The 27,800-nt window shown below is 45.0% G+C and overlaps 1 protein-coding gene across 1 annotated transcript; it reads right to left on the bottom strand.

The window, feature by feature from the left end:
• Positions 1 to 1,500: 1,500 nt before the first annotated feature.
• LOC126527857 (uncharacterized) lies at positions 1,501 to 24,536 on the bottom strand. Its single transcript, XM_050175706.3, has 5 exons — positions 24,418 to 24,536; positions 21,735 to 21,870; positions 18,010 to 18,149; positions 12,814 to 12,919; positions 1,501 to 6,972 (listed from the first exon to the last, which is right to left on the bottom strand). Exons 1-5 carry the CDS (start codon positions 24,485 to 24,487, stop codon positions 6,666 to 6,668), a joined length of 759 nt encoding a protein of 252 aa, XP_050031663.1. The 5' UTR covers positions 24,488 to 24,536; the 3' UTR covers positions 1,501 to 6,665.
• Positions 24,537 to 27,800: the final 3,264 nt, after the last annotated feature.

Here is a 27,800-nt window from a genome sequence, read left to right as displayed (position 1 = left end):
ATTTTACTGCATGCGGGTTATGGTCCTTTTCCGCTTTGTAATTCCAGCGGTTACTGCGTGTGTTGACGAGATACCATTCAGAGGTATTGTTATCGCACACGTAGCCTTTTTTAAAGTCCGTCCATGCACTCAAGAGAATGTGACTTGCATAGACCACGGATTTAGAGCAAACCAAATTTTAGAAAGAATGCAAAGCGCCTGTTCAATGGCATTAATAGCAAAACACTTGCGTGGCATAACTTCTAGCTTTCTTTGCTTAAAAAAATAATATCAGCAAACAACGGCAGAGCGGCTGGAAAGCCACAAAAACAAAAGCAGATAAAAAAACAGAAAACCCAGTTTCTGCGGTTCACGCTGCTTCGTAGATTCAGTGCATTTTATAACACCGAAGCACTGTACGACATAAAAGAACTATAGGTGATGATGATGTTAGATGTTAGCAGAAGAATGTATTCACTGCTAACATTAAATAGGTCAAGCTCTATGAATTGTGCGTTGTATACAGTCGTCAAACGATGACCAGGGGAGACTCGAGGAACCTAATGACAGCGATGTTGCAGCGCCATTGGTAGAGTTGACGTCGGTTATATCGCTAAACCATGATGTCTGTGGCATGGCATCGTGTGGTATAGACACATTGCTGGAATGGGCACACTGCTGAGGGGTGTATGCAATGTTTTATTGTTTTTTGTAAATGGTTAGTAATGCTAAGTTTGACAGCACGCAACCGCCCATACCATTGCTGCGACAACATTGAACTGAGTTGCTAGGCTGGTTATATTAAAAACGAGAGGCTATGGAGGTCACTCCCACGTCACAAGCTGCCGTCGCCGCGGCAGCTAGGGCAACAGTAGTCCTTGCCGGGGAACGTCCGCGGGGAGCATTACGTGCTCCGCATTGTTATCGGGAGCGCCTTATTGTCAAATATGTGGTTAGGATGATTGTATTGTAATTGTTTTTCATTGAAACGTATGCTACTTTGTACGTCGTATGCGGAATTCCAAAGAATGTTTACACAGTTCGCTTCGCATTTCTGACTTCGTGAATCCTTTGCCTTACGGGGCGCGAGCCACGGCTCCTGGCCCTGCACTGCCTCCAGGATCGGTCCACATTTTTTCCACGGACCCAGACAGGAAAAATGCCGACCATCTAGGGGCTAACAGCTTCGCTCTAAGAGAGGACCGTATTGATAGGGCGACACCAACAATAATTACGCGAGTTCGCTTGTGCGTCTTGTCATGTCCGTCGACTTTTTACGAATGCTAATATGAAAGATTTAGAAGGTTCGTTTTTAACATCAAGGAACATTTGAGGAGGCCGCGTCAAAAAAAGATAGACGCCCTAAATTCTAACCGCTCTCCATGGTAGTGATACTTATTACATCATTTCCGGCATATTTATAGTTTTGATGTTTATTGAAGAACCTGAAAAAGCTAGCATTTAATAACACAGCCGAATTGAGCGAATATGCAGCCGAAGAATTCATGCACGCAACAAACGGAGAGACAGACAGAGTGCTTTATTTAAATACAAATAAAATAGACTCGCATCGGAAGTTTCGTGGCATTACTTGATGCGACATAATTTATGGCCCGAGTATTCAACCCTTCGTGCTGTGCTATGCCCAAATAAACCTCCGTGGAAATTCCTGTAAAACAAAATGTACCCCCACACCCCTTTTGTATTGTTTTTAGATGACTGCCTACATCAGACAGTAGCACTTTCTGGCATCGTAATGACCAAGTCTTCGATGCATCGATTACAGTATTTTCTCATATACATCACTCCAATCAGGATAAGGACGAGCGGCTCCTTGAGGGGCTCCAGCCTGGACCACGTGCAACCTACTGAGAACTGGCGGACTAAACGATACTGTCTCAAGAGATCTCCGTGTAAGAGAAAAGAGAAGTATTTTGAGTTCCACGTCATTCCCCGCTTCGCGGACTTTGGTGCGGTTATCGCAGCTAGGTTTACTAATGAACGGCAGATTACAGTCGGCGAGATCCGCTTCAGTATAGAGTATTCGGCGTTTCGCGTGCTTACACTTGGAATAGTTCCTCACGTGGGAATTTTTTTTTTCACATTGCTGCTGATATCATATGCGTATCGGCCATTGTATCCTGTTTCTTTCGCAAACCAAAAGAAAATCTGCTTTAGCGCACATCAGCGATATTGTTTTAAAGTAATCTATTCAATCGCATCTTGCTTTAGAAAACAAACATTTTAAGTTTTTACTGTCCTCCAGCATAAACAAAAGAAAGTGAAACAATGGCACTAAATTCGAGGTCTAGAGAAATAAGTTTAGATAAACGGACGCAAAAACGAAATGGTTACGTTTGTTCAATTACGTAACCGAGGCGTGGCACACTGTGCACTTATCCTTCCAGAAATATCTTTGTTAGTATTTGGCCAGCCCATCCCTCTCTCCACCCCTCAACCTCGTCGTGACCAGCCAAGTGGGTACCTCCCATCTACCCCCTAAAAATGTTTCTGGCTACGCCGCTGGTGTAGTTGCAGGTTTGGAGTTTCAGCGAACTTTTACGGCACCGGTACATCTCGCAAGATCACAGTTTTCACAAGTGCTTGAAGGAATAGAAAATTGGCGTAAATAACAATAATAATAAACTCTTCTATTATTCTTCGAAAACATAATACATTCATCAGGCCTGACAAAGACACATTGGGCTTGACGGGCAGAACGTGACAGGCTGCATAAAAACTGTTACAATATCATTGGTGCAAAAAAACATAAGAAGCAAAAAAATATCAAAAGCGAATAAAGGTGTATATATATATATCTGTACTGCATGTACATATATGACCACAAACATGTTTTAGAAGTACATCTGGCGCGTACATTTATCACCGCGCCACACGATTACTTTGCATGGAACAATAAAAAAATTAGTACATGGTTATAAACAACAAAATGAGTTAAAGAACCAGCAATGCGCCAATAAAACATTTGCAGAAACAAACGTTCTGGTCACTTTTTTAACCAAAGCCACTCTATAGGCGTAATACTGATGGAGGTAAGTGAGATCTATTCCTTTGTGCGTTATAACCGCTGAAATCCACCCGTTTTGGTGCTTTCTTGAGCTTATATTTTTATGTTGACTGCAGCGCGTTACAATGTAAATAATTAAACAACGCCGGAACATAGCATTCGGGCATTCTTTTGTGGTATTTTGGTGCACATCGAGGTATTTGATAACGCCATTTTGGTCTAAGGCAAGGGGGTATGAGGTATCTTGAAACTATTGTCCCAGAAATCTCTCAGGGCTATGCTATGCAGCCAAACCGAAGAAAAATCATGCATTGATAATACCTTAAAATATTGTTACGGTGGAAAAAGAGGAAAAGACGGTGAAGAGGACGAAGTGGCAAGAGCCTCTCGGGATTCTCGGCAGCTGTGTATATACGCTTTGTAAATACAACGTGTCAATAGTTTTATACTTGTGACATTGTAGTGGACGTGCGGGGTACGCGTCTTCGGCACGGAGCTCCGCAGCGGACGTCTCACCCAGCCTGGGACGATGCTTCCAGTGGAAGGCACCGCATCTGCAGCTGCAATACCGACTACGCATACCCAGTACGTTGCCCTACCTCAGCCGCAAGACCCCGGCAAGTTCACTGGCCTCGTAAGTGTTGACGTGGAAGAATGGTTGAAGATGTACGAGCGCGTCAGCAAGATGAGCAGGTGGGATCCAACTATAATGCTGGCGAATGTCGTGTTCTACCTGGACGGAACGCCACGAAAGTGGTTTTACACGCACAAGGAAGAGCTCACCAGCTGGGGCTTGTTCAAAAAAAAGCTGTCCGACGTTTTTGGTAATCCGACCGGTCGACAACTAGCCGCCAAGCAACAACTCGCCACGCGGGCCCAAACTGCTACCGAGTCGTATGTCTCCCCACATTCAGGACGTCCTAGCCCTCTGCCATAATATGGACACGTCCATGCCAGAAGCAGAGAAGGTTGGACACATTATCAAAGGCATCGCGGACGACGCATTCAACCTCCTGGTCTTTAGAAACTTGACGAATGTCGACGACATCATGAAGGATTGCCGCCGTTTCCAGCAGACGAAGAGTCCCCGTACATACAAGCAGTTTACACGGCTTCCAAGTACTGCAGCGACCTCTTCTTGTACCAACCCCACCGACCAATCTAGCTCGCCACCTCCAAGCGAAAACGTGACCCGAATTGTACGCCGCAAAATCGAAGCAACGTTTCCTGCATCGCCTCAACAGACACTTTGGAACAACACTGCTGAGACGATATCGCTGATCCAGTCCGTGGTTCGCCAGGACTCATGGATGCAGAAAAAGCACCGGGACGGTGCTTTTTCTGCCGGGATTCGTGTTATGGTGGAGAAAGAGGACAAGGTCGTCGACGGTGAAGAGGACGAAGTGGCAAGAGCCTCTCAGGATTCTCGGCAGCTGTGTATATACGCTTTGTAAATGCAACGTGTAAATTGTTTCATACTCGTGAGAATATGTCGGTGTTGCCTTCAAGAGAAGTCATAACCTACAATTATCAAAATGTAGCCCATAAGTGAGTTAATTTTTTTTTGGCAACGAAGAGCGCAATGACCGTAGGCAGTAACCCCATATCGAACTGCATGCACTGTAGCACAACGCATGGGCTGTGGTTTTTCTGACTGATATCGGCATGAGGTAACGGGTTTTATAGAGCAAGCAAAGCACTGAGCGAATCCTCGGACAAACACAAGAAACATGCGAATTCCATTAAAGATCGCGGTCACAACACAACCGATATATCTTACGGATGATGTGTAGTCGATAAGATTGGAAGAGCATGGATTAGAATGCAAATTTTGTAATATAATTTCCCTAGTCAGGTATATTCTCTTTAAAGGGCTTCGAAAGCAGACCCATGGCGTTCTTAATACGCTAATGTAGATTGAATTTGTCGCGAACTAGTCGATTGCCTTCGTTGCTGCTTCTTGTAACTGAGAAGCAGCATCAGAATATTGATTTGCACGAGAAACTAACACTGTATCGTCTGCATACTGAAATATTTTAATGGGGATTATATTAGACAGATCATGAATGTAAATGTTAAATAACAGAGAGCTTTATACTGTACACCTTGTGTAACACCGGCTTCGTTTTGAACAGTACGTCCCACTTTTGAACTGAGACGTACGGAAACCGGTCCCGGAGAAAATTATTGAGAAATAGTAGAGATAAACCACGGAATCCCATCATCGAGAGCTTTGTTAACCATAGGCCATGGCAGGCACTGTCAAATGCCTTGCTTAGATCAAGAAACGATGTGCACGCTACCTGGTTACTTTCTAAGCAGAAATTCAGGAAATCGTAACAATAATCCAAACTCGCCTGAGTGCCTTTGCCTTTTATAAAGCCGTATTACCACGGTCACAACATGCTGCTGGTATAAAGGAAGCTATTCATAGTGAGCAACATGATTTCTCTAAAATTTATGTCATGCAAGTTAAAACTGATTTGGGCGATAGTTTTCAACTTTGCCTCTAGATCCTTTCTTATAGAGTGGTATAATGATTGCCATTCTCATCCTGACTGGATTAACGCCACATGACCAAGAAGTGATTAATTATTGCTCTCAAAGCGGCGTTGATGTAGCAATGGTTTCTTCGAAGCTCAATGATGGAGGTGCCATTGGTACCTACGGACTTGACGAGTTTAAGAATAGGAAGAATTCGTTTTAGGCCACAATCAGTCAGAAGCGGTAGATAAGTCGAGTGCAGGTTACTTGTTTTTAATGTACATGAATCCGGATGTGGTCTGGTGAAACCTGATATTCTAGAAAAAAAATCCTTAAGATCATTTGCTATACGCTGGCTATCAGATGAAAAGTGGGAAAGAAAGTAGTTATCGTTACGTTGTTTCAGACCAGCACCTCTGACGTCATTTTGCGGCTATCAAACCGGGAGTCCCATAACATTTTGCGAAAGTGGTTACGTTTACCGAGGCGAATAGCTGCATTAAGTTTGTTTCTGCAAAGCTTAAATTATAAACAAATTGTGTTGGAGTTAGAGGCTCGGTGACACAGACTCCAAAGCATATCTTTTTTCTTTTATAGCCGCAAGAATTTCTGCTCACAGCCAACCATCCTCAGCGCTGTGCAGTTTAACTGTTATAATTCGAGTAGATGCTATCCTGAAGTCATCGAAAAGAGGAGCGAATTTTTCATAAATTTCACATGGCGGCATGGTTGATAGAAAACTGTGCCGAGCATATTGTTGGACTAGATTATCAGACAACCTTGAATCAGTTAATGCAATTTCTTTCTTGGAGGTGCTAGAAGCAATGGCAACAGATGACTGTACTAGGGCAGTGTAAATGAAGCAGTGATCAGCTAATTTTGTTTGCACTACTGTGGAAATTACAACTAGACTGCATCACCACACGTTTATCTGGTCGATGCAAGAAACCGTATGGTTATCAACCAAAAATTCTTCGCGAGTGGCACAATGGATCGTTGTTTCTAGGCCCCATTTTTAAACAGTGTCAAGGTAATCACTCACAGGTGCCTTTGTAGGGCCGATAATGTCTATTTATTTCGCCTATCGGCGACACATATTCATCATGTTCATTCAAACACCGCGCTTCAACACGCGGTTGTTTCTGAAAGATATTCCGTACTAGAATGCGCTGGGCTACACGGCATATATGCCTGATAGGGCGATCAGGAGGAGAAGCAAGGCACCGAGGGGCAGCATTACGGCAGCGCCGCTTTGCAATGCAGGTGTTAGGGTAGGGTTGCCGTCAGTATCATTAACCTTGATTGTCGTTGTAGTCCAAGCGGAAGATACGGCCTGGGGCATGGACGCACTGTTATCCCAAAAGAGTTCCGTCAAGGCCAGTCCGTACGAGTTGATGATGTGGTCCTTGGCGTAGTGGTGTTCTCCCTTCGAACAGGATGACAAAGCGTCACGGAGGCAACCACACAGAGTCGATGCAGCCCTGCAGTTATAAAAGAAAGGAATAGACACGCAATCGTCTCGTGAGGATCCTTGTGGTTTGTAAACGCCGTCATTGAAGTTCTGACTGCAATGGCGAAAGCTACTATCTCAGATGAAATGTGCCAATTATTAGAGGCAGTATAGAAATTTCGTTAGCGGCGTAAGCGCGACCCAGCGTTCAACGTGAAGACAATGACATACAGTTGAGCAATTTAAATATGTACTCGTTTTCGCCGCGATATTTGTTATCGCTTCTCTGTTAAGCGGTGATCATAGATGATTGCGGCAGGTTCAAGAAATTAGCCGCTAGCCAGCGCTGCGTTCGCTGAATGTGATGCCACAATTGTAAACCACGGGACCCCCGAACTTAGTGCAATTGGATTCGATGACCATCGAAGCCTGCTGCTGCTATTGCGGGAAGCGACGTCCTTTGCAAGTTCCCGGCTGCAAAATGCTCACAGTTTAATTGTTCTTGGCTTCTTCGGTACCGCCCTACGCACACTTGCGGATGCATGCAAATATAGTATCGTAGATTATTGCAAGAAAACTCAGTGGAATGACCATCGAAACATTTACATTTACACCATTTGCTCGCCTGCCAATTGTTCAGGATCTGCTTACGCCCACCAAATGGGACAAGAAAAAGCATTCGGCGGATTTTAGAAGAATATACGTCATTCAATTCACGAATACGTCGCAACTAAAAATCGACCGCTTCATTGTACTATCGAAATCAAAGAGACTTTTGGAATTTGCATTCAAGGCCACAACTACAATCAAAGACTACATTGTAAGCCTAGATGAATCGAAGGATATGCCGTTATCCTGCGGAAGATGTAGCCTCTTCGTTTCTCGGTCATGGGAACCGCACTGCAACCAAGCCAAATGCGAAAACGTTTGTACACTTTCAGTAATTTACAAGCCAAGTAATACCAAGTGATCAAAAATATCCGAGAACTTTTCGCTGCGCCGTCTCCGAAGACTACTTTGAGACGTTAAACCTGAAAAATTATTTCCATTTTGAAAAACTTCTACTGGCACAAAGAGGACGAATGTGTTTAGTTTTGGAAGCGTGGTGTATATTTGGTTTTAAAGACGTATGCGATAAATGAGCCTTGGGATAAATAGAATGACAAAAAAACATTCCGGGAACAAGTCATTTCACAATGACTTCAGATATTAGGGCGATTAGCATTCGTACAAGGTAGCAACACATTGTATTGCTGAAGACACCTTTGTTGAGAAAATGCAGTGCTCATTCGGACATTTCCATTCGTTCGCCTATATGTGACATGCACTATTTCCCAGATCAGCCCATGTCGCTGAAACTCAGTCGGCAGGGTCGGCCGTGACCATGACCGCAAGATTACGACTGTATGACGACGACGCAATGAAAACGACGAAACCAAAAATAAGGAATCATGTGGATGGACCAAAGAAGGCGGTATAACAGCGATGGCATGGCAACAATGAGATGATTCTGGAATGATGGCCATAGTATAACAACGACAGTGTGACAGCGATGTTATGAGGGTTATAAGATGATGACGATGGAATGATGCCAATTGCATGATGACGATGGTATCACGACGATGGATGGACCAAAGAAGGTGGTATAACAGCGATGGCATGGCAACAATGGGATGATTCTGAAATGATGGCCATAGTATAACAACGGCAGTGTGACAGCGATGTTATGAGGGTTATAAGATGATGACGCTGGAATGATGCCAATTGCATGATGACGATCGTATCACGACGATGGATGGACCAAAGAAGGAGGTATAACAGCGATGGCATGGCTACATTGGGATGATTCTGAAATGATGGCCATAGTATAACAACGGCAGTGTGACGGCGGTGTAATGAGGGTTATAAGATGATGACGATGGAATGATACCAATTGCATGATGACGATGGTATCACGACGATGGATGACAAAGAAAGCATTACTACCACTGTAAGACACGACTGAGTGGCGGCGATAGTATAATGATGGAGGCATAATCACGATAGAATCATAGCCACATCATTACGAAGGAGTGATAAGGAAGGAATTACATCATTGGAATGATCTAGGCTGTATGACAAAGGCAGCATGACGAGACTGGCATGCCGTTTCTGAAAATTTATTAATTTACCTGGTTATTTATTTATTTACAACACTGCCCATTTAAGTCTGAGGACATCGCAACGGGCATATGGTTCAATCAGGTTGGATTTACACACTCAAGAAAGGAGAACGTGCCTATTCATAGAATATCTGAATAGGTGGAAGGTTAACAAGGCGGGTAAATGTACGTATCTACAACAATATTTGCGTCCACGTACTTCCGCCATTGCGTCCACGTAGTCCGCCATTCGTCCGGCAGGGTGCCGGACGAATGGCGAACTGCCAATGCAGTCATCATCCTCAAACCCGGAAAACCTCTCCGTGCAGTAAATCTGAGACCCACATCTTTTACGTCGTGTCTCCGCAAGGCCCCGGCACATGCCCTCCCCAATAGAATCGGAGAGCACATTGAACGAAACGGCCTATTCCGCCACAATCTTATAGGCTACAGAAAATCACTACCCACGCAAGATGGCATGCTACTCATCACGAGCGCCGTCATAGACAACAAATCCAGGGATGTAAAAGGCATCGTCGCACTCGACTTAACGAAGGCCTTCGACACGGTCAGGCATGAAGACACCCTCCACGAAATGTCCACTTTAAATCTCGGAGTAAATTTCCACAACATTGTAAGATCGTTTTTGCCTAACCAAACGGCCACCTTAAACGTGGGACAAATCAGAAGCAGAAAGCACAGGGTAGCCAAAATCGGCACCCCGCAAGGATCTGTGGTTTTGCCGCTTCTTTTCCATATCTGAATGCCCGATGTCTCCAAAAACTCTTGAAAGTCTCGGGAGTAGGGCACGCAATTTACGCGTACAACATCACCATTTCGTCTCTCTGGAGCAGAACCTACAGCAAGCGCTGGGCACAACGGAAGCTTTCCTTACAAACACGGGACTAAAGTTCCCCAGCAAATCAGAGCTCATCCTGTGCAAACAAGGGCTCAGGGAGAGACAGCCCCTTAGCTCCCTCCCCATTCACCTACACACCATGGACGGAGGAAACATCCCCAGGTGTAACACAATGAAAGTCCTGGGCAAGGTAATTGGGGCTTACAGCAATGACAATGCGGAGGCACTAAAACGCATCGAAAAAAGCACCCTAAACTTCACTAGGGTCACATCACGGGTCGCCAGTACAAGGGACGGATTGTAAGAAGACAACCTGATGAAATCATTTCCCGTCTTCCTCATCAGCCACGTAACCTACACCGCCCCATTCCTCAACTCGAAGAAAACGGAGCTGAACGAAATCGACTCACTAATCAGAACAGGATTAAAAAAGGCCCTAAGCCTCCCTAGAAACACTAGCACGGAATGACTCCTCCAACTGGGGCTACACAACTTGGCAACCAAACTCTCAGGCAAAGCGAAACGCCCAAATTAGTCGGCCCTCACACACAAGGGCTGGGACCGACATCTTACTAGAAGCAGGAATACATCCCCGTTGGATGCCAGCAGAGAAGTCACCCTCCGTCTTTTACTCGGACGAAGATTAGCCAAGAACAGGACTCAAGAGTTGCAGACTAGAACATACATCACACCAACAACACTAAGCAGGATCAATGCAGACCTTTCTACTGACTGCCCAGAATGCGGCCACGAATACAACTTCGAACACATGCTCTGGATGTGCCCTGCCAACGCGGACACTGACTTTCCTGACCAGTCCTCCTGGGACTCAGCGCTCAGGAGCACAGAGCTCATCGCTCAGCTCAAGGCTATCAAGAAGGCCCGGGCCATCGCCGAAGGACTCTGTCTACCACCGGATTGATTTAATTCTTTCTCCTCAGGAACTAAATGAAGTTCGCACAATCTCACTCACGGCAAAACAGACACACACACACACGCATACACGCAAATTGCTTATTCAAAGCTTATCTTTGGATATAACATGGCTATATTATGCAATATTAAGAGTGGAATTGAAAAATCTTAGTTTGTTTTATGTCTTGAGATGGAATTAAAAATGCTGTATAATTCAAGAGAAACTTTTCATTGAGTGAAAAACGTCATCAACGTTGCTTTGGCGCAGAAGTGAACATACACATATTAAAATAGTGAGAATAAATTTATAACTTGAGACGTGCACTTGGAAGCCGTGTGCCAGAAGACTAACGTGCTGTATACTTGTAGCGAAAGGCTTTCCCTGAGTTACGAGCTTGTCAGGTCTGCCCGTCTATCAAATCGCCCTTTTTGCTTGCTTCCTTCGCCCCATCAGACGGCTGTAAGGTGATTTAATGAGGTAGCAGTGATGTTTCATATGGCCAGGTTTAACACTGAATCAACCAAGTTCAATTTCAGTTTCTCACAGGAGACAAAACTGTGCGGCTTGCATTGTTAAAGTGGCAGACATCACGAGAGCAGTAAAACGTTAGCATTGACAGGCTCACGTACATATCCCTCGAAACCCTTTGCCAAATCAGGCAATTTATGTATTCATCGGCACTCTCTTTCAATGGAGCGAATTTTTCAGCAACTTGTCTGGGGACATGGCTCTCGTGACGTCATTGTTTAGGTGGTCATTTTGGAGGAATCCCTTGTTTTTATAGGTCTGTTGACCCACAGCTAACACTTTGTTAAAGATGCACCACTACTTCACTGGGTGGAGTGCAGGCGATGCTGTGGGTTGTCACTTTACTACCACCAGGTTAGTTTAGATGAAATTTATTTTAGTTGCAATGGGAATACCACACATAGCTGAAAAAGCAACGTAGGCCACTGGCCACTGTGAACATAACCTGACGGATAAGGTTCATCTGGCACCCATTAGAAAGCTTTCAGCATAGCGTTGGCGAGACATTGTAAAATATGCATTTTTCACAATGTACTTTTGTAGGAGAAAACAATAATACCAATGTGACATATTTTTACTCTGAGACACAATAACGAAAAATTGTGAAATCGAAAATTGTTACTTTCGGTTTCCTCAAGCTTGGTGTAGCCTGCAGATTAGCCTGTTATTTTTGTACCCTACAATGTAGAAGCATCCTTGTCATAGGGAGACCTATGCATAAGATAAGAAAGATAAAAGAGAGATGCCTCTTTTAAAACAAATCGGTATTCAAAACGTGATCGCAGCTTTAATTTTTTTTTAAATAAAGATTTTTTTTCGATAGTTATTTCCATTTCTTGGGTACCAAAAAACAAATAATTGCACAAAATGTCAAGGCAAAATTATGCATTATTCTTGCCTTCGCATTGTTCCTTTAAAGGAACAAATGGTAAATTTAGTGTCAATCCACTCGTCTTTCTTTCTTCCTGCTCTCTTACAGTTTAAAACCCACAAATTACCTCAACGCTCTTTTTTAGCCAGGGTGAAACAGTACGTTTCGCGGAAACCTTTCACTGTCATTGCATTGTACACTTTACCTATCATACGCGAGCGTTCAGAGGAGCATTCGTGACCTGCATTGATTGCTCAATTTTAATTAGCACCTTTTCATCTCGACGAACTATTCGTGCTGCCGCCCCACCAACGAATTTCCTAGTTTCGCCCTTGCATCAGAAAATACTGCAAAAAATCTAATTTCCGCAATTTGAGTATACTGGTGCTTTGTTTGCCGTAGCACCTCACTGAAGTAATTTCAGATGCGAGCATTCAGGTTTTCGTTACATACGGTTTGTACTAACGATAGTGGCAGTATTTTAAAAATAAATGTCACTAAGACTTGCATTATCGCCTAGCTGTCAAAAAGAGTGACCTTGATTTCAGCCGACTTACTTGAAGTTATTGTGAGCATTCTCAACCGTAGGTTCCAAGGCAAGACTAATACGGCAACTGCGTAGCAAAGCAGATGAGTCGATGCAGGAGCTCAGTACGCCCAGTCCTGTAGGAGACGAAAATGAACGCATTGGTCGAATTCTCGTCCAGCATGCAGTCATACACTTATCGAAGCATAAACTGAATTGAGTTTTGGTAAAATAATAAAACGTTACCACCAAGAATAGCACTTCAAAACGAAAACCGGAAATATTACAAACAAAAGCTGAGCTTCTTCCCAAAAATGTTATGTTTTTATTTTGGATTGTTACTTCACCTAAATATATCTCCTTCTGTTGCTACATATACAAAATGGAGGCGCCATGATGATTCCTTATAATTCCGATTCATAAATAAAAAGCATACTTAAAATATACGTAACACGTTTAATGAATCTGGTCATGATTGGGCCGCTTGTGCCTTGTAATGCATTACGCCTGGACTCTGGCTAAAATACAAACAAAAAAAGAACTTGACAAGGTTAATGTCCGGGTCTTTTTGGGTCATATACAAAACTCAAAAATTGCTGGTATCGAGAAATTATGCGGTGCGCGAAATATTTTGTTCCATTTGTGAAGTATCATTCATAGCTTCATGATGGATTCCACATTAGGGGACAGCAAGAAACTTTCACAGCAATTTTAATATAATAATGTGTTGTTCCGCTGTATCAGTAAAGTTGACTGAGCCAGAAAGTCCGTAAAGGATAAATTTGAACTAAGCGCATTTATTTTTCGCCTGGAAAGATACTTGTGCACAAGAGAAGCGATGTGGCACTCCGTAATAGTGCACAGTGTTCCGGCTTGGGGTAGGGTTAGGGCAAGCAATCCACCAACCCCATCGACTGGTACGTCAGGATCTAAGAATATGGTTATTGACTTAGTTACTCGGCTCCAGTTACGGAAGACCACTCCATGCAGGAGCAAGTTAAATGTCCGAGTTGACATCAGGACCCTCTGTCCCAAACTAAAAAAGCATTCGCTTTAATACCGTTGTCTTCAATAGGCGAGTCCACTAGGGTAATCTGAAGACTGTCCAGCAGCCAACCACAATCGTCGGATTCATTTCGATACCATGCCCATACTCGCAACACTGCGCCGTAACCCCGTATCCGATGCCCGATGGTTTGCAATATGTGGCAAGAAAGCAACCTGTGAATGCAAGGTGGCCGTCATTGTTTGGTAGTATTCGATGGGGCTCACCTTTCATCCTTAGTTCAGGCTGTCAGGTAATGGTGGGAGTCGTGGCGTTTTGTGGACCCGTTACAAGAGTCGGTGCTCATGCTATGTAGACTTCGGGATAGGCGCTGATGTACGGGTGGAGGTTTTCCTCGTGGCAAACGTCTAATTCACTGCGACTCTGAGATCGCCCTCGTTGTTTGGTAGCCTTAAATGGGCCCCCCCTCTCATATTTAACTCAGGCTGCCAGGCAATGGTGGGGTGCTGGCGTTTATAGAGGGGGGGGGGGGACCCGTAAAGAGTCAGTGTCCACGCTGCGTTGATGTCTGCATAGGTGCTATGGGTGGGCAGGTATTTCCCTTGGACCGAACGTTCAATTAACGCCTTTTTGGTGTAGGGACGTAACAAACACCTCCGCGCAAAGCGATTCTACCTGAGTGTGACCAGATGTCAGGTTGCCTAAAGCGTCTATGTTCGGTCGCGGCATTGTGTATAGTTCCTAGTAGTGATGACTGATGTGACACGGCAGCTTGCGGGCCCAACCCTCGCTTCGTTGTGTCCACCATTGGGAATATCCAGACACACAAACACACACACTCGTCGGCGTGCCGTAGCAACACGCCTACCGGACGCTCTCCTTTCTAGTCGTGATCAGCGCTCGACAAGACAGAAATAGGTTGCCTAAATCAGTAACATCACTAGCGATGCGTGCAAAACCCGTTCCTAAAAAACTTTACTCTGAGTTCCTTGCTTAAAATCCCCGGCTCAAGCCATCTGCATTCTTATTCTTGCTCTCTTTTTTATACTTGACCTCTAAGTTGTATTCCTGCAAGAGGAGACTCCATCTCAGTGGTCTCCCGTTTTTTCCTGACATTTGTCTCAGCCATGCAATAGGGCTATGGTAGCTCTCGACCGTGAATGTAGAACCTTGAATATTGCATCCTAGTTTTTGAATGACCCATATTATACACAGACACTCTTTCTCCGACTTGCTAAACGCCTCTTATCGCGGTGTCAATTTTTGACTGATGTACAGCATGGGATGCTCTTCTCCGCGTTCATTTAGTTGGGCCTCATGGTTCCGCTGGATCATCCTCTTGCGCTATCGCCTTTGTTTCAGCTCACACTCAGCGCTCCGTGTTTGCTTTCATTCTTCGCGGCGCTCTTTCGCTTGGTTACGCCGATATCGAAGCACAACGCCGACGATCGACGCAGGAGGCGGCGCCTCAGAGCTGCGCTCTAAAGTATCCGCCTCCATTCCACGCTATGAAAGTGGATGTGCGGCAAAGCTATTGCCGACGTTAGACAAGCACGACCGATGTTAGACAAGCGCTGCCATTACAAGCGAAATACGGCACGCGCAAACGCACATGTGAGGAATTGCTGCATAAATTTTCGCCCTCCTGGGTCCTCCGCCAGCCAAAGGGTGTTATGCAACTGATTGAATTTATCAAAGTAAATTTCGTCAGAAAATTCGTAAAGTACGACTTATATATAAGCTACAGACATGATAGCTTTGGGTTTTAACTATCGGCGTTGTCACGTGACGATGTCGCCTGACGACGTAATCTGATCACGTTTGCACGTAATGTGTGACGTAACGCGATGGCGTCTTCGTCTATTGATGTCACCCGTATTCGTCTAGTGATGCACATGTCACCTGAAGACGTCGTGTGATGTCTGTTGGATAAGCAACACTCTGTGCCCTTGCCGTTTCTTTTTTTTTGTTTTTACTCTCTTCAGAATGGGCTCACATTTTTGTGTCAGCGCCGCGCACGCGCACTCAGCAATCCCGACGAGTTAGGGAATAACAGCTTCACTGTAAAGAACCTTGGCATTAGTGAAGTTACAAGCAATAAAAAAATTATTATGGCGTTTTAAGTGCCAAAGCCATGTTCTGATTATGGGGCACGCCGCAGTGGAGGACTCCGGAAATTTTGACCAGCTGGGCTCTTTAACGGGCACCTAAATTGAAGTACATGGATGTTTACGCATTTCTCCCCCACCGTAATGCGACCGCCGTGGCCGGAATTCGATCCCGTGACCTCAGTCTCAGCATCCCAACGCCACAGCCACTGAGAAACTATGGCGGGCTCTGAAAGCAATAGTTTCCATTTGTAGTGCAACACACGGGCTCGTCGAACTGGGCTTTTGTGTAGCCTACTTTGAGGATATCGTTGCCGGCGAGGAGGGCGCTATTTCACTATCATGCTGTGTTATTAACTGCTACCATAAAGTAGCGCAACAGTATTGCAGTTAGTTTTTTCTTCCTTATTATTGTTCGACTAGTGTAGCGTAAGTATTTCGTGTTACACGTTCTTTTCCTTTTCTTTAAGTTCCGTTAAAGGGCACCAGCACCTGAGCTGTGATGTAATCTGTGGATTGCTTGGAGCATGCATCCATGATTTCTATTTTGTCGTTGATGTCACGCGGGGGAATATCATGGGAACTTTCGAGTTCGAGCGAGACAAAATTTGAGACATGCTTATGATTTCACTAACGATAACTGTTAATAGTATATATCCCGAGAGTTATCCGAATAGTTCTTGCGTGGCCTGTGGTGAGGTAGCTACGTTGCCTCATATTCTCGGGGAGTGCGGGTCGCTGGGCCCGAAGTTCACTAAGGAAGAGTGGGACGCGCTCCTGCGAAGTCCCGTCTTTGAGGACCAAAACCTGGCCGTCCACCGCGCCCGCGATCGGGCCGGTAGACTAGATCTGTCAGTCCCGTCGTGGGATTGGCCGGGCGCGCGTTTTATCGCGCTTTGCTGGACCAAATAAAAGTTTATTCACTCACTCACTCAACTGTTATTGATGGGAAAGCATCAAATGGCCCATTGAGCAGAAAAAAAGAAGCCAGTGTCTGTAACAGCGAAACGGCACCTATATTCCCAGTGGTTGCGACGCCACGTAACGAGAGAGCCTTGACAGAGCAGTGCGGCCGAAACGGTGTTGTGTGAAGGGAGAGCGCGTTGCCGCGACTCCACGTCTCCGGTGGCGTTTTTACAATTGCTGGTAGGTACAGTAGGGCGTGGCCCCCTTGACGGCGCTCGACATTGCTGCGCAGGCGCGAGTAAGAGTGGGCGCGAGAGAGAAAATCTGGGGGCTTTTGCTTCTTGAATATATGACTCAGCCTAGGCACTACGGAAGAGGTTTCTTAGAGCGCGTTGTATTCGTTTGTCCCCTAGACATGCCGGCATTGCAGAGTGCGGTCGAGTTGGTTTATACGCTCCGCCGCTGGCTGCCCATGCGTTGAGCCAGTGGGTGCGGACGCCGCTTTGCGGTCGCTGTGTATGAAGGGACAATGTTTGACAGGTGTTGTATAAGTCGCGGGTCGTTTTTTTCGTCGCAACGATAGATCAGATTTTTTACAAGCACTGCTCCAGGAGGGCACATGTAACCGGCAAATGGAGGCATCAGGAGAGCACCTGAGGTTATATTAAAGCAGGTGGCGCAGGATCTCCGGGGCACCCAAGCGGTAGCGGGGGGATCAAAGCTGGAAGCAGGGCGGCCCGTGGGTTGGGGCCGCAGAGGCAGGCCTAGGGACAAGCGCATACAACGCGCGCCAAGAAACTCCTCCGTACTACCTAGACAGAGTCGTATTTTCAAGGAGCAAAACTCCCTACACATCCTCTCTCGCACCCACTCTTACAAGCGCATGCGCGCAAACGTCCGTCGTCTCCGCAAGTGCCACGCCCCGCTGCACCTACGAGCAATTGGAAATACACTCCCCGGCGCCCCTTAATGGAGCAGATGTGGTGACGCGATGGCGCAGGGTGAGACAGGTTGTCAACTACATTTGCGCATTGTGTTGTGAATATACGCAATGCTTCCCATTGAACTAAGTCACTTCAGTAGACGGAGTTGCCCTTCGTGTTGCAGCTATTGTAGTCAAGCCTTCACATGAAACTGAGTTTCATTTGTAGTATACTAGCATTCGAAGTAAGAAAACGCTTGCCCACTGCTTAAGTAGTGCTCTTACCTTCACAGTTGGCCCGATCCATAAGGCCGTTTTGCACTATGCGGTAGCCGTGCTCTGGTACTCCGAAGTGCCTTCGAACCTCTTCGCTGCATCCGGCATACAAGGGCGCACAGTATGACACAGGCGGCAACGCTTCCTTTCTGAAAGAAAATTTGACACTCATGGAGATTTGCTGTTACACGTTGGCGTTTTAATTGAAACTCAATGAGACTTTAGTATTAGCTTTTACAATACTTGTTTTTATTCGAGCAAATGAGTAAGAAGTGTTGCTAGCGAAGTTCGAATTTTCTACCGCAGAGGAGACAGGAGGTAGAAAAGTTATCAGTGTGATTATACAGAACAAGTTTAGTGGCGTCCAAGGCTGATACAACATTTAAGAAAACATGGGTGAGCACAGAAAATCCTCAAGCTAAAAAATTCATCAAGGTACCTAGATGAATTATCGGAAGCACCATATCTAAAGCTGCATTTAGCCTCGTCACTATCATTAATATGAACATCAGCAGCCAATTTTTATGTCTACTGGACAGGACGAAGGCCTTTTTCAGCGGTCTCAAGTTACCGTTGTCTTGCGCTAGGTGATTCCAACTTGTGCCTGTATGTTGTCCGATTTCATCGCCCCAACAATATTTTTTTGCTATCCCCGACTGCACTTCCTAAATTTTCGTACCCATTCTGTAAGTCTAATGGTCCACCTGTTATCTACCTTACGCATTACACGGCCTTCACTGTACTTTATTATTAATATTGACACGTGCACTTGTTCACCTTCATCGGGGACTCGCGTTTCACCCTACAACAAATGTTATCGCTCCGCGCAGGGCGCGGCTGTATGTATCGGAAGTTTCCGGAATGTTATCCATGAGTCTCTCCGCTGTCTGTTGTCACCGAACTTTGTGTAACCTGTTTACATGCATGCGCGACGGAAATTGTGTAGAGTACTTCTTGGAAGACACGCGGGCACCAGAGATTCCTCTGAAACCTTCGATGAATCATGTATAAAACCCAACACGCTTGATCCGCTGATCAGATTTTAGCATTCTTAGGATATCTTAGATGATTAACATTCTTAGGATATCTCGCGCGCTTTCTGGTTTGCATGGACCTAACTTTTTATGGCAACTTGGGTTACTGGGTAGCTCGACGTCAAATGAGTAAGGCACTTGGCTGCTTTCTTGAGGGAAGCAGGTTCGAAAAAAACCGTCGGACATGTTTTATTGGGATTAGCATTCATTGCGCACACCACCTGTATCAACCGTTCATGCTAGTTCCAATTACTAATTTGTTAGCTACGAACTGACAGTACATTTTATATAATAGAAAGTTGAACGGAACCATCATAGCAGTCCAGTTCTGTGTTCTGAATAACAAAGTAAGCGTGTAAGAAGAAATAACTGGCGCCAAAAATTTGCCCAGATTTTCGGATTACGCACACGGCTCCGCAAAGCGCGGCTGTTTATGCAACCAACCTGCGACGTATAGCAGAGCGGCTTAAGATAGCGCGCCACCATACCACTCGATAAAGTGATCTATCTCGTCTCTGTTGCTGAAATGACTATGCATTAAATTATCGGTAACCCAAACCGAGAATCGGAGACGGCTCATGGAAAATCCGAAATGCGACTGCAGTTTAATTTTCCGCTGCACTTTGACATCTCACAGGAGTTGGACGGGGTGCCGCGTTTGGCGGTGCAGCAGTAGTAATCACGTCCGTTATGCAATTGTTAGACGTCAGTTATTTCAGCTTACATGGCCAGTTATAATATCATAAAGAATTGTAAGTAAGCGTTTATGACAATTCCGCCCGACTCAACACTATAAACATGTGCCATAAATTGCGCAACAAAGTTGATTGTTGTGTTCACTTCAATTAGTGAATTGATTACAATGTACTTTTTGCACGTGGATTCCGTCTGGACAGATAATTCTTCTGTTGTGGCATATTCATAGCACATTTTTAGGTTTAATAAACTAAGATGCTTAAAGCAATGACATAAATATTAATTCTTTAGAATAGTAGCGCAAGTGCTCACTCACCACTGCTGGCTATATCAATAATGACGAACATGGTGCAGATAACTTAGCTATCGTATGTCGAGTTGACGGCGCCATGACGGCTTCTACCGAGCTATACGTAGCCATCAAAGGCACCACACTCAGTTCCACGAAAGATGCACGCCGTGAGTGGCCTCTAGAAGAAGCCAGAGATTGAAACTCGGAGTTAGCAAACGCAAGCAGTCTAGTGGTTACCACTTTCGTGCGCAAAAGCAATGGTACGTCATACTGGCGATGCTTAAACAGGAAAATACAGCAACCCACGAGCATTAAAAACGCAAATCTGTATCTCAGTTAATGTCGGGTTAAGGCCCTCTTGCAGCCAAGCTATCAATGCACATGGAAGCGCTCGAATTAGGTATATGCGTGCTTTCATTGAGCCGAAAATAAATAGACCTTCCACCAACTCAATATTTAGAGAAAATGGCCATCATTGTGGCATGCTCTGACAAGTTTGGAGTGACGGGGTTATTTACAGGTTAAATGAATATTGCCAAAGCGTTGTTTTTGTCAACATGCTCTATAAAGATCTGATATGGTTTGCCCGCTTTGTTTGTAGAGCCAAAGGTGACAACGACTTATTATTTAGCGAGGTCAGCAGCATTTTGTGGGTTACGTTTCAGTATATTAATATGCGTAGGGAAAATAACATCTCAAAAGAAAATTGTTTATACCATTCATTGTTTCCGATTGTTCCGGAGCTTTTCAATCACATTTTATGATTCGAGCAAGCAGATTGCCAGACATGAACACTTCGGCTGAAATTATTTATCAAGAAATGTAACAGCTAGGCTTAGGTAGTGGGACGAAAAAATAGCTACTCTGCATGCGCCGCACGAATTTATGAAAAATGGAAAAGCTTTCAGTTGTCTCCGATACTAAATTAACAGGCTGCATATTACGACGCCATCACTTCCATCTTCTTCAAATGTCTGCGTAACAATATGCAGGGTTGTATTCTGCATACTAGGCATGGCGTTGTCGTCCCCTTTTCTTGATGTTTTTAATTATGGTTATATGAGTGTACCTTGTTTTTTTTTCGTTTGTTATATGTATCACATTTATTTTATGGCTAAATTTCAATAAAGTTCTTTGTCTGGCTGCCTATTTGTCTCTCTGTCAATAAAATTTCGAGTCCTTTTGTTCTACGCGAGACCGTGGCGTTAACTTACTTGCTTCTTGTCCAAGCTGCAACTTGTATCTCTTTTCTACGCGATCTGTGCTTTCCACTGTATCCCATGTAAACGACACGGATCAAGACTGGTCTCTTTAAGGCGTTTCGTCCACGTCCCTAAACACTGCATAATGTTTTACTAAGGTGTGGTAATTCGCTATTACGCAGGTCGTTACGGTCACACTTGCTTTAGCTATGCGTACCACTTCCTTTTATGCTTGTTTAACGTGTATATATGAGCATTCTTTTCGAACTGAAGACGATTTGTAAGTTACGCCTTCTTTCGCCTCTTTTCATGCCTGATTTGTGGCTTACACCGAGCTTATTATTGCGCCTCTGTCTCTTCAATAAGTAAAAAAGCTTGTTTTTGTGCTTTGGAAAAATATATATACAACTTATAGCTGCTATGTTCTTCATTTACTTGCACTTGAATAGCGCCTCCAATTGTAAGCCCGGAGGTTTCATGGTGTCATGGCTGTGAACGGTGTTTACTTACATGCCACATAGCTTTTTCAGGTGCGCTGTCTCTGCTGCGAGCTTGAAAACTATGTCCTTTACGACGTACTTAACCGCTGTATTCCAATAGCAGGAGGCTGCTTCGAGAACGTTGCACGGTTGGTCTTCACAGTTTCCTTCAATGAAAACAAATGCCGTGTAAGCTTTCTGACCAGACGAACAAAAAATTTCGCACCTCCCTTGGAATGGAGGAATGGGTGTAAGTGAAATTTAGTTGAGCCGGCCAGATATATCAGCGAATGACGATAATAAATTAAAAGGTCATTTCGGCGACGAACACATCCCGTAACGGTCATCAGCTATGGTGGCGCACGTTACAGTGCAAGGGTAAATTTTACTCAAGGGCGCTGTTGTAAAGCGATTACATTTGGTAATACTATCACCTAAAGGACATTTCGCGTGGCTCAGCGCCGGAAGCGCGAAAGTAGACTGCCGAGAGCATTCCTGCACTTGGCAAATATATTAAGCTTTGCACAGTGCCGGAAACACTGTCAGCTGTTTATTACAACGCGCTTAGTGCAGAGTCACGCAAAGCCTCGCGAAAGTGATCATCTCACCACCCACGCGGATTCCTTCTAAAAACTCCATTTGGAGGAAGTTCTTGCACGAGCCCTGGTAACCACGTCCTCGCTGTGCTACCATGACGAATGCCGCAAGCTAACCGGTGCTTGATAAACACTTTGACGGCACGGGCGAGTCTCCTGAACAAACCCTCTTGACCTATCTGCAATGCTGGCGTTCGCTTGAGCTGGAATAGTCCTTCACCTGATGCGATGGGTATCGAGCAGAAACCGCGGACTAAAACAAGTGTCTAGGCTACTCCTCTCGCGACGCGCTACTTATATGCACATTCCAATACCACTCTTCTCACACGAACCTCCTCAAAGAAAATGCTACACGCATCGACGCGCTCATTCGGAAGGCGACCGAAATAGAATTACACCTCCTTCAACACAAGCATACAATGGCTTGGCGACACGGAGTGTCACAGCATTATCCCCACAAGAATTATGGAGCACGAACGCCAGGCAAGAACCTTCAAGTTCAAATCACTGCACAGGGTAGTCCCATAAATTTAGTTTAGACTTTCAACCATGCACTACACTCGTATCTGCCACATTACCAATGCTAGCGCAAACTATAGTGCACTCATGAAAGACGCACCACTCCACAAACACATGCGCCTTACAAATAACAAGGCTTGGCGGACACAGCAGTTCGCTGTTATAAAAAATCTTGCATAGGGTGCAAAACAAATGGCACATATACTGCTATACAGGTGATATTGTGTAAGGCAACGGCAATGCAATGGTAGATAAAGTATGCGGTAGATAACGCACTTGAAATGATACGTGACAGAATGTGAATGATTGATAGGACAACAGCAGTATTGCAAGCCGTAGTATCAGTCATGCATCTGCCAGTAGCACTTGTCACTACATCCACCCATCACATTTACTAACGCAATGTCTGCATGCAGGAAACTCCTACATAAATACTTACTTAAACATATCACAAAACAATTAAAGAAATCACACGTACAGATTGTCTGGATTTCCAGCCATGAGACAATATTGTGAAGTCTATGATTTAACGAGCTTGCCTGCGATGTGACACTCGAGGCTTCCAACATGCTCAGACCAAATATACTAGTCTCCCCAAAGCCATCACCCCAATTGCAGCCATACGAGGACGAGCACGGAATATATGCTATAGTATAGTATACCTTATGTACACCTGCCTTTCATAGCTACACCAGTACATTACAATGGTAGCAGGGCAGATCCGTCCTACAAAATGAACACTATGCACAACTCTAGCAAGACAGCACCTCCTCCGAGGTCTACTCACTGAAGATTCCCATCTCAGTAGGCACTGTGGGGTCTACCGCAACACACCATACATGCTATGGCAATGCCATTAAACACTACCCGATTTACACAAGCCCTCATCCCTCCCACCGATCTCTTGCGCCAAGTGGCTGGCCGTTACAACCACCCTTCCTATTCAATGATTTTTTGCACACTTGGCCGATCAAGCGCTGAAGCACGCTGCAGGTAACGCCCTGAACTGAGGGCACAGCATCGAGACATTTTTCTTAAGTGCAATAAAATGTTTCTTTTTCTTTCTGTTCCTCTGGAATGTTGTATGCACAAGCATTTCAAAGAGGCAGGAGTACAGTCGGCACGAGATCGTGATGAAGAATCAAACAGGAGCAGAAATGACTCGAACCCCTAGAGATTTATGCCCACGCTGTCATTGGGCTATGTAGAGAAGAGAAGAAGCTACAACGAGCCCTCTAATTGGGGCAGCGGGTATTTTAGACGTTGGTAGTCCGGTCTTGAAAGAAGAAATTTGTGTGCAAACGCGAACATTCTTATTTATTTCGTCTGCTGATGGTGCTTATATGTGTTGAAGACACCGGCCTGAACGTAATGGGAGTGAACGTGTAAGGACGCGTACATTTCCTGTTTAAAGCCTGTTTAAAGGATGCAGAACTCTACAGGAAAACCTTGATTCAGATCAGTTTCATTCTAATCTCTGAACACCACAGGGGAGCGGCACTTAAGCTTCGCATTATCTGTTCACATTAGCAATCTGCTTTGAGAAGATCTTAGCGCTACCACGTTATGACCAAGAAGTACGCGAATGAAAGAGCTCACCATGGCCAAATACAAATGCCGAAAGCAGTACAAATCCAGCTGCAAGCTTGGTAAAAGTCGTCGCTACCATCCTGGGCAGTTGCTGTAATTGACCAATTGCTGTATTGCGGGTATATGCTATTGTCTCTCAGCTTTATATAAGGACAAATGTCCGGTTCAGTGGTCAGTGCTTACTTTGGTCAGTTTGTTATTGTCATCTCACATTTAATTAGTCGTACTATCTGATTCTGTCTGCCGGCACCTACAACTTCATATTAAAAAGATTGCTTATCTATATCTCAATTGCATGTTCTTCAGTTCCTTTTTAGGAGCAATAACACTATGCCGCGGAGGCAAACCTTTGTGGTCCTTTGCCTCCAACGCGCTGACGAATTCCCACTGATACTGCACTGCCTTCCATGTATGGGTTTTGACACATGACACGCAGGACAAAACTCATAACTGGTGATATTTACATAATGTTATCTACGCATCCGCTTTGTTCTTCAGATTGCAACTAATATTGTTCTCTTGCAGTAGTTCGTTCATATTGACATAGATTGTCCTCCTCGACGTTCGGAAACACAAAATATTCTACAAACAGTGCGGTGCTTTTTTTTTCGTATTCCCTATAATGCACTAATGGTCAGCACCAAGCGAAGGCAGTCGTAGAACTGAAGACGTTGTCAAGACATTTAAGCCACCAAGATGCACGCCAAGCGTAGAAATAAAGTTTAAATGTGACCTGTGCTCGTTTTATTTTCGCTTTGTGAGGCGCGCAACAACGGCGGTTCAAGTCTACTTGAATTTGCCAGAAGTACTTTTTTTTCTACATTTTTGTATTCCCACGAACTATATTGCTTTGCTGTTTTCTTCCTGTTATTGCAGCAGTTGTGAGTGCGCCCTAATAAAAAATTTACATTACGGTTACGAGTGCCTCACACTAATATCTAAGCGTTAGCTGTGGAACGGGCTCCCGATCTCGGTTTCGTCGAATAGCTTGTGGGGCTGAATGACCTGAAGGTCCTTGTTCCTTCATTACAATTCAGTGTGAAGGGCGATTTATTGCGTTATCATTTAAACTAATACGCTTCTCCCGATGTCCGAGTGCTCGCTGGCTTTCTAAGCCTACACTGGCGCAGCCGAAGAGGGTGTACGACGATGACCGTAGGACGACAACTTTAAGAAAATTCTGAAATGAGGACGATGCTATAAGGACGGCGGCCTGATGATGATGGCATGGTGTCAATGGGATAACTACCCAAACGGCATGATTACGATAGCGTGTGACGACTGTGTGAAATAGGCGGCATGATCAGAATGAGATGAAGCTTGAATGACAACGACTTCATGAAGATGATAGCTTCACGACAGCATGACAATGACTATGATGCAAACTGCATGATGACAATGACATGACAACGGCGACATAATCACGATTGAATGACAAAAGCAAGCGATGGAATAACGACGAATAAATGGAGCCGACTCAACAACGACGTGCGCTATCGTTGGGTTACGCAGGCCATGATGCGAGACGGGCAATATTAACCAATGGCGTTCCAAAGAATGAGGGAACCGAGCTTTGCAACGCCATGACCAAACTGTCTTCTCTCATTAGGGGAACCACCCACATCATCGCGGGCATTTCAACCAATGAAAGCCCGTTCTGGCGTGGCTGAGGTCTGCGCCGTGAATGGCACCAATGTCTCGAAACGCAGCTGTCGTATGTTGTGTTGAAGTCGCCCTGACGGCTTCTACCAAGCTATGTATAACCATAAAAAGCACCACTGAGCGCCACGAAAGACGCACACGCCAGTGGCCTCCAGAAGAAGCCAGAGATTGAAACTCGTGCTCACTCTTCTCTCTGCGGTGCGTGCTAATGCCGCAAGACTGAGCAACTGTCTAAGAGCTAACACTTTAAAGCATGAGACTGTGTGCCTGGCAAATATCTACTCAATATTACGAAGTCCCCGAATGGTTCAAGTTACCCAAAGCACTGGGGAGGTATTCTGTAAGAGTCCAACTGGTGGACATGTCCATTTCGTCTGCTGCTGAATTGAATTGCTTTGGCGCCTCGCTGCTGCAGACGCGCAGCATTTAGTACACGCGAAGCTAACTGCGACACAACGCCAGGCGTGGCTACTGTTCGTGAAAAGTGAACTAACAAGTAACGAAATTAGTTGCAAAAATTTTGTGGGTCAGAGAAAGCTCCAAAATATGTCCCGGTAAGATTCAGTACACGCGAAGCTGCGTCACACGACCGAGGTGCTTTTGGCTAACTGGGTCACAAAGCCAGGTGCGGCGAGCGCGCCCAAAAAAGCACCGAAATAAGTTATAATAATGTTGGGGCTCATGGAAAGCGTCGGAAACATCTCCCATTACGAGTAATTAACTCAAATTAACCAGACCAGCACGGCCGACTTGGTTTTCGCTAACTGCATCACGAGTCTCGGTTCTGAGCCGTAAGCCTAAAATTGACAGAAATGCGTCGCAGACTGTCAGACAAAATTTGTCACCTTGTCCTAGTCCAATAATGCAGTGGTGCCGCGTAGAAGTGGAGAAGGAACGCAAGAAAACACCGGGAGCCCAATAAACATGCTACATCCAACATAGACGGGTCGCCGAACAGGCGAACTCCATATGCACAACCGGCCTCGCTGGCCTCGGTGGACTGGCATATGACGCATGCATCTGTCGTGCCTGACGTGCCGTTAGCTTGTTGCTACGTAACGCAAGAAAAATAAGCCTCAATGCAAAAGTAAATTGACACGCAAAACTTTCTAGTTTTAGCGGGAAAGAATAAATAAAGCATTGTCTGTAAGTTCATTTTACATTCTTTTATCGGATGCTCGCGTCAACTAAAGGATGGGATTAGCACTAGCCGGGAAGTGTTTCCCGTTGCCAGTTTTCGCCGAGTGTCCCCTCTTGTTGAATTTCTTTCTCTATGGTGGCACGCGGAAAGGAAGCAACGTCGTCCCAAATAAGCGATAGGCTCGACATGCGGTTGAGAGCGCTGCAGTATGATAGCGCACGATAGGACTCACGTGGTTTTATTTCATATTTCATGGGTTTGCTTTGAACGCCGAATAAAATCGCCACGCAGCGTGTGCGTTGGCACTAAAAATTGGATCGTTCGTTTCTGAAACCCGTCTACAACACGACGAAACGCACTTCACCCTAAACGAATATTAAACATTTCGCATAATTGAGCCAAGTTAATTCACTCATTAGGCGCAGTATAAGACCTATACTATGGAGCACCACATGACGGCAAACCATATGTCGTGGGTTCACTCAGTTGAAGGTTGTACAAGGTGAAAATGAAGGTTGTGCAGGTCTACGCCCCTACATCCAGTCATGATGACCAGGAAGTCGAAAGCTTCTATGAAGACGTGGAATCG

Source organism: Dermacentor andersoni, chromosome 9 (assembly GCF_023375885.2).
Source record: "Dermacentor andersoni chromosome 9, qqDerAnde1_hic_scaffold, whole genome shotgun sequence".
Taxonomy (NCBI): Eukaryota; Metazoa; Arthropoda; class Arachnida; order Ixodida; family Ixodidae; genus Dermacentor; species Dermacentor andersoni.
Note: the sequence above shows the minus strand (reverse complement) of the source record. Positions and strands in the feature narration are given on the sequence as shown.

Bases quoted from the DNA above. Each gene is read 5' to 3' on its own strand.
- LOC126527857 (XM_050175706.3), bottom strand. From the start codon at position 24,487: ATGGTAGCGACGACTTTTACCAAGCTTGCAGCTGGATTTGTACTGCTT. The intron at 18,150-21,734 runs GTAAGTAAACAC...ATTTTCTTTCAG, and splicing joins CTGAAAAAGCTATGTGGCAT to AAAGGAAGCGTTGCCGCCTG. The intron at 12,920-18,009 runs GTAAGAGCACTA...CGTCTCCTACAG, and splicing joins GGATCGGGCCAACTGTGAAG to GACTGGGCGTACTGAGCTCC.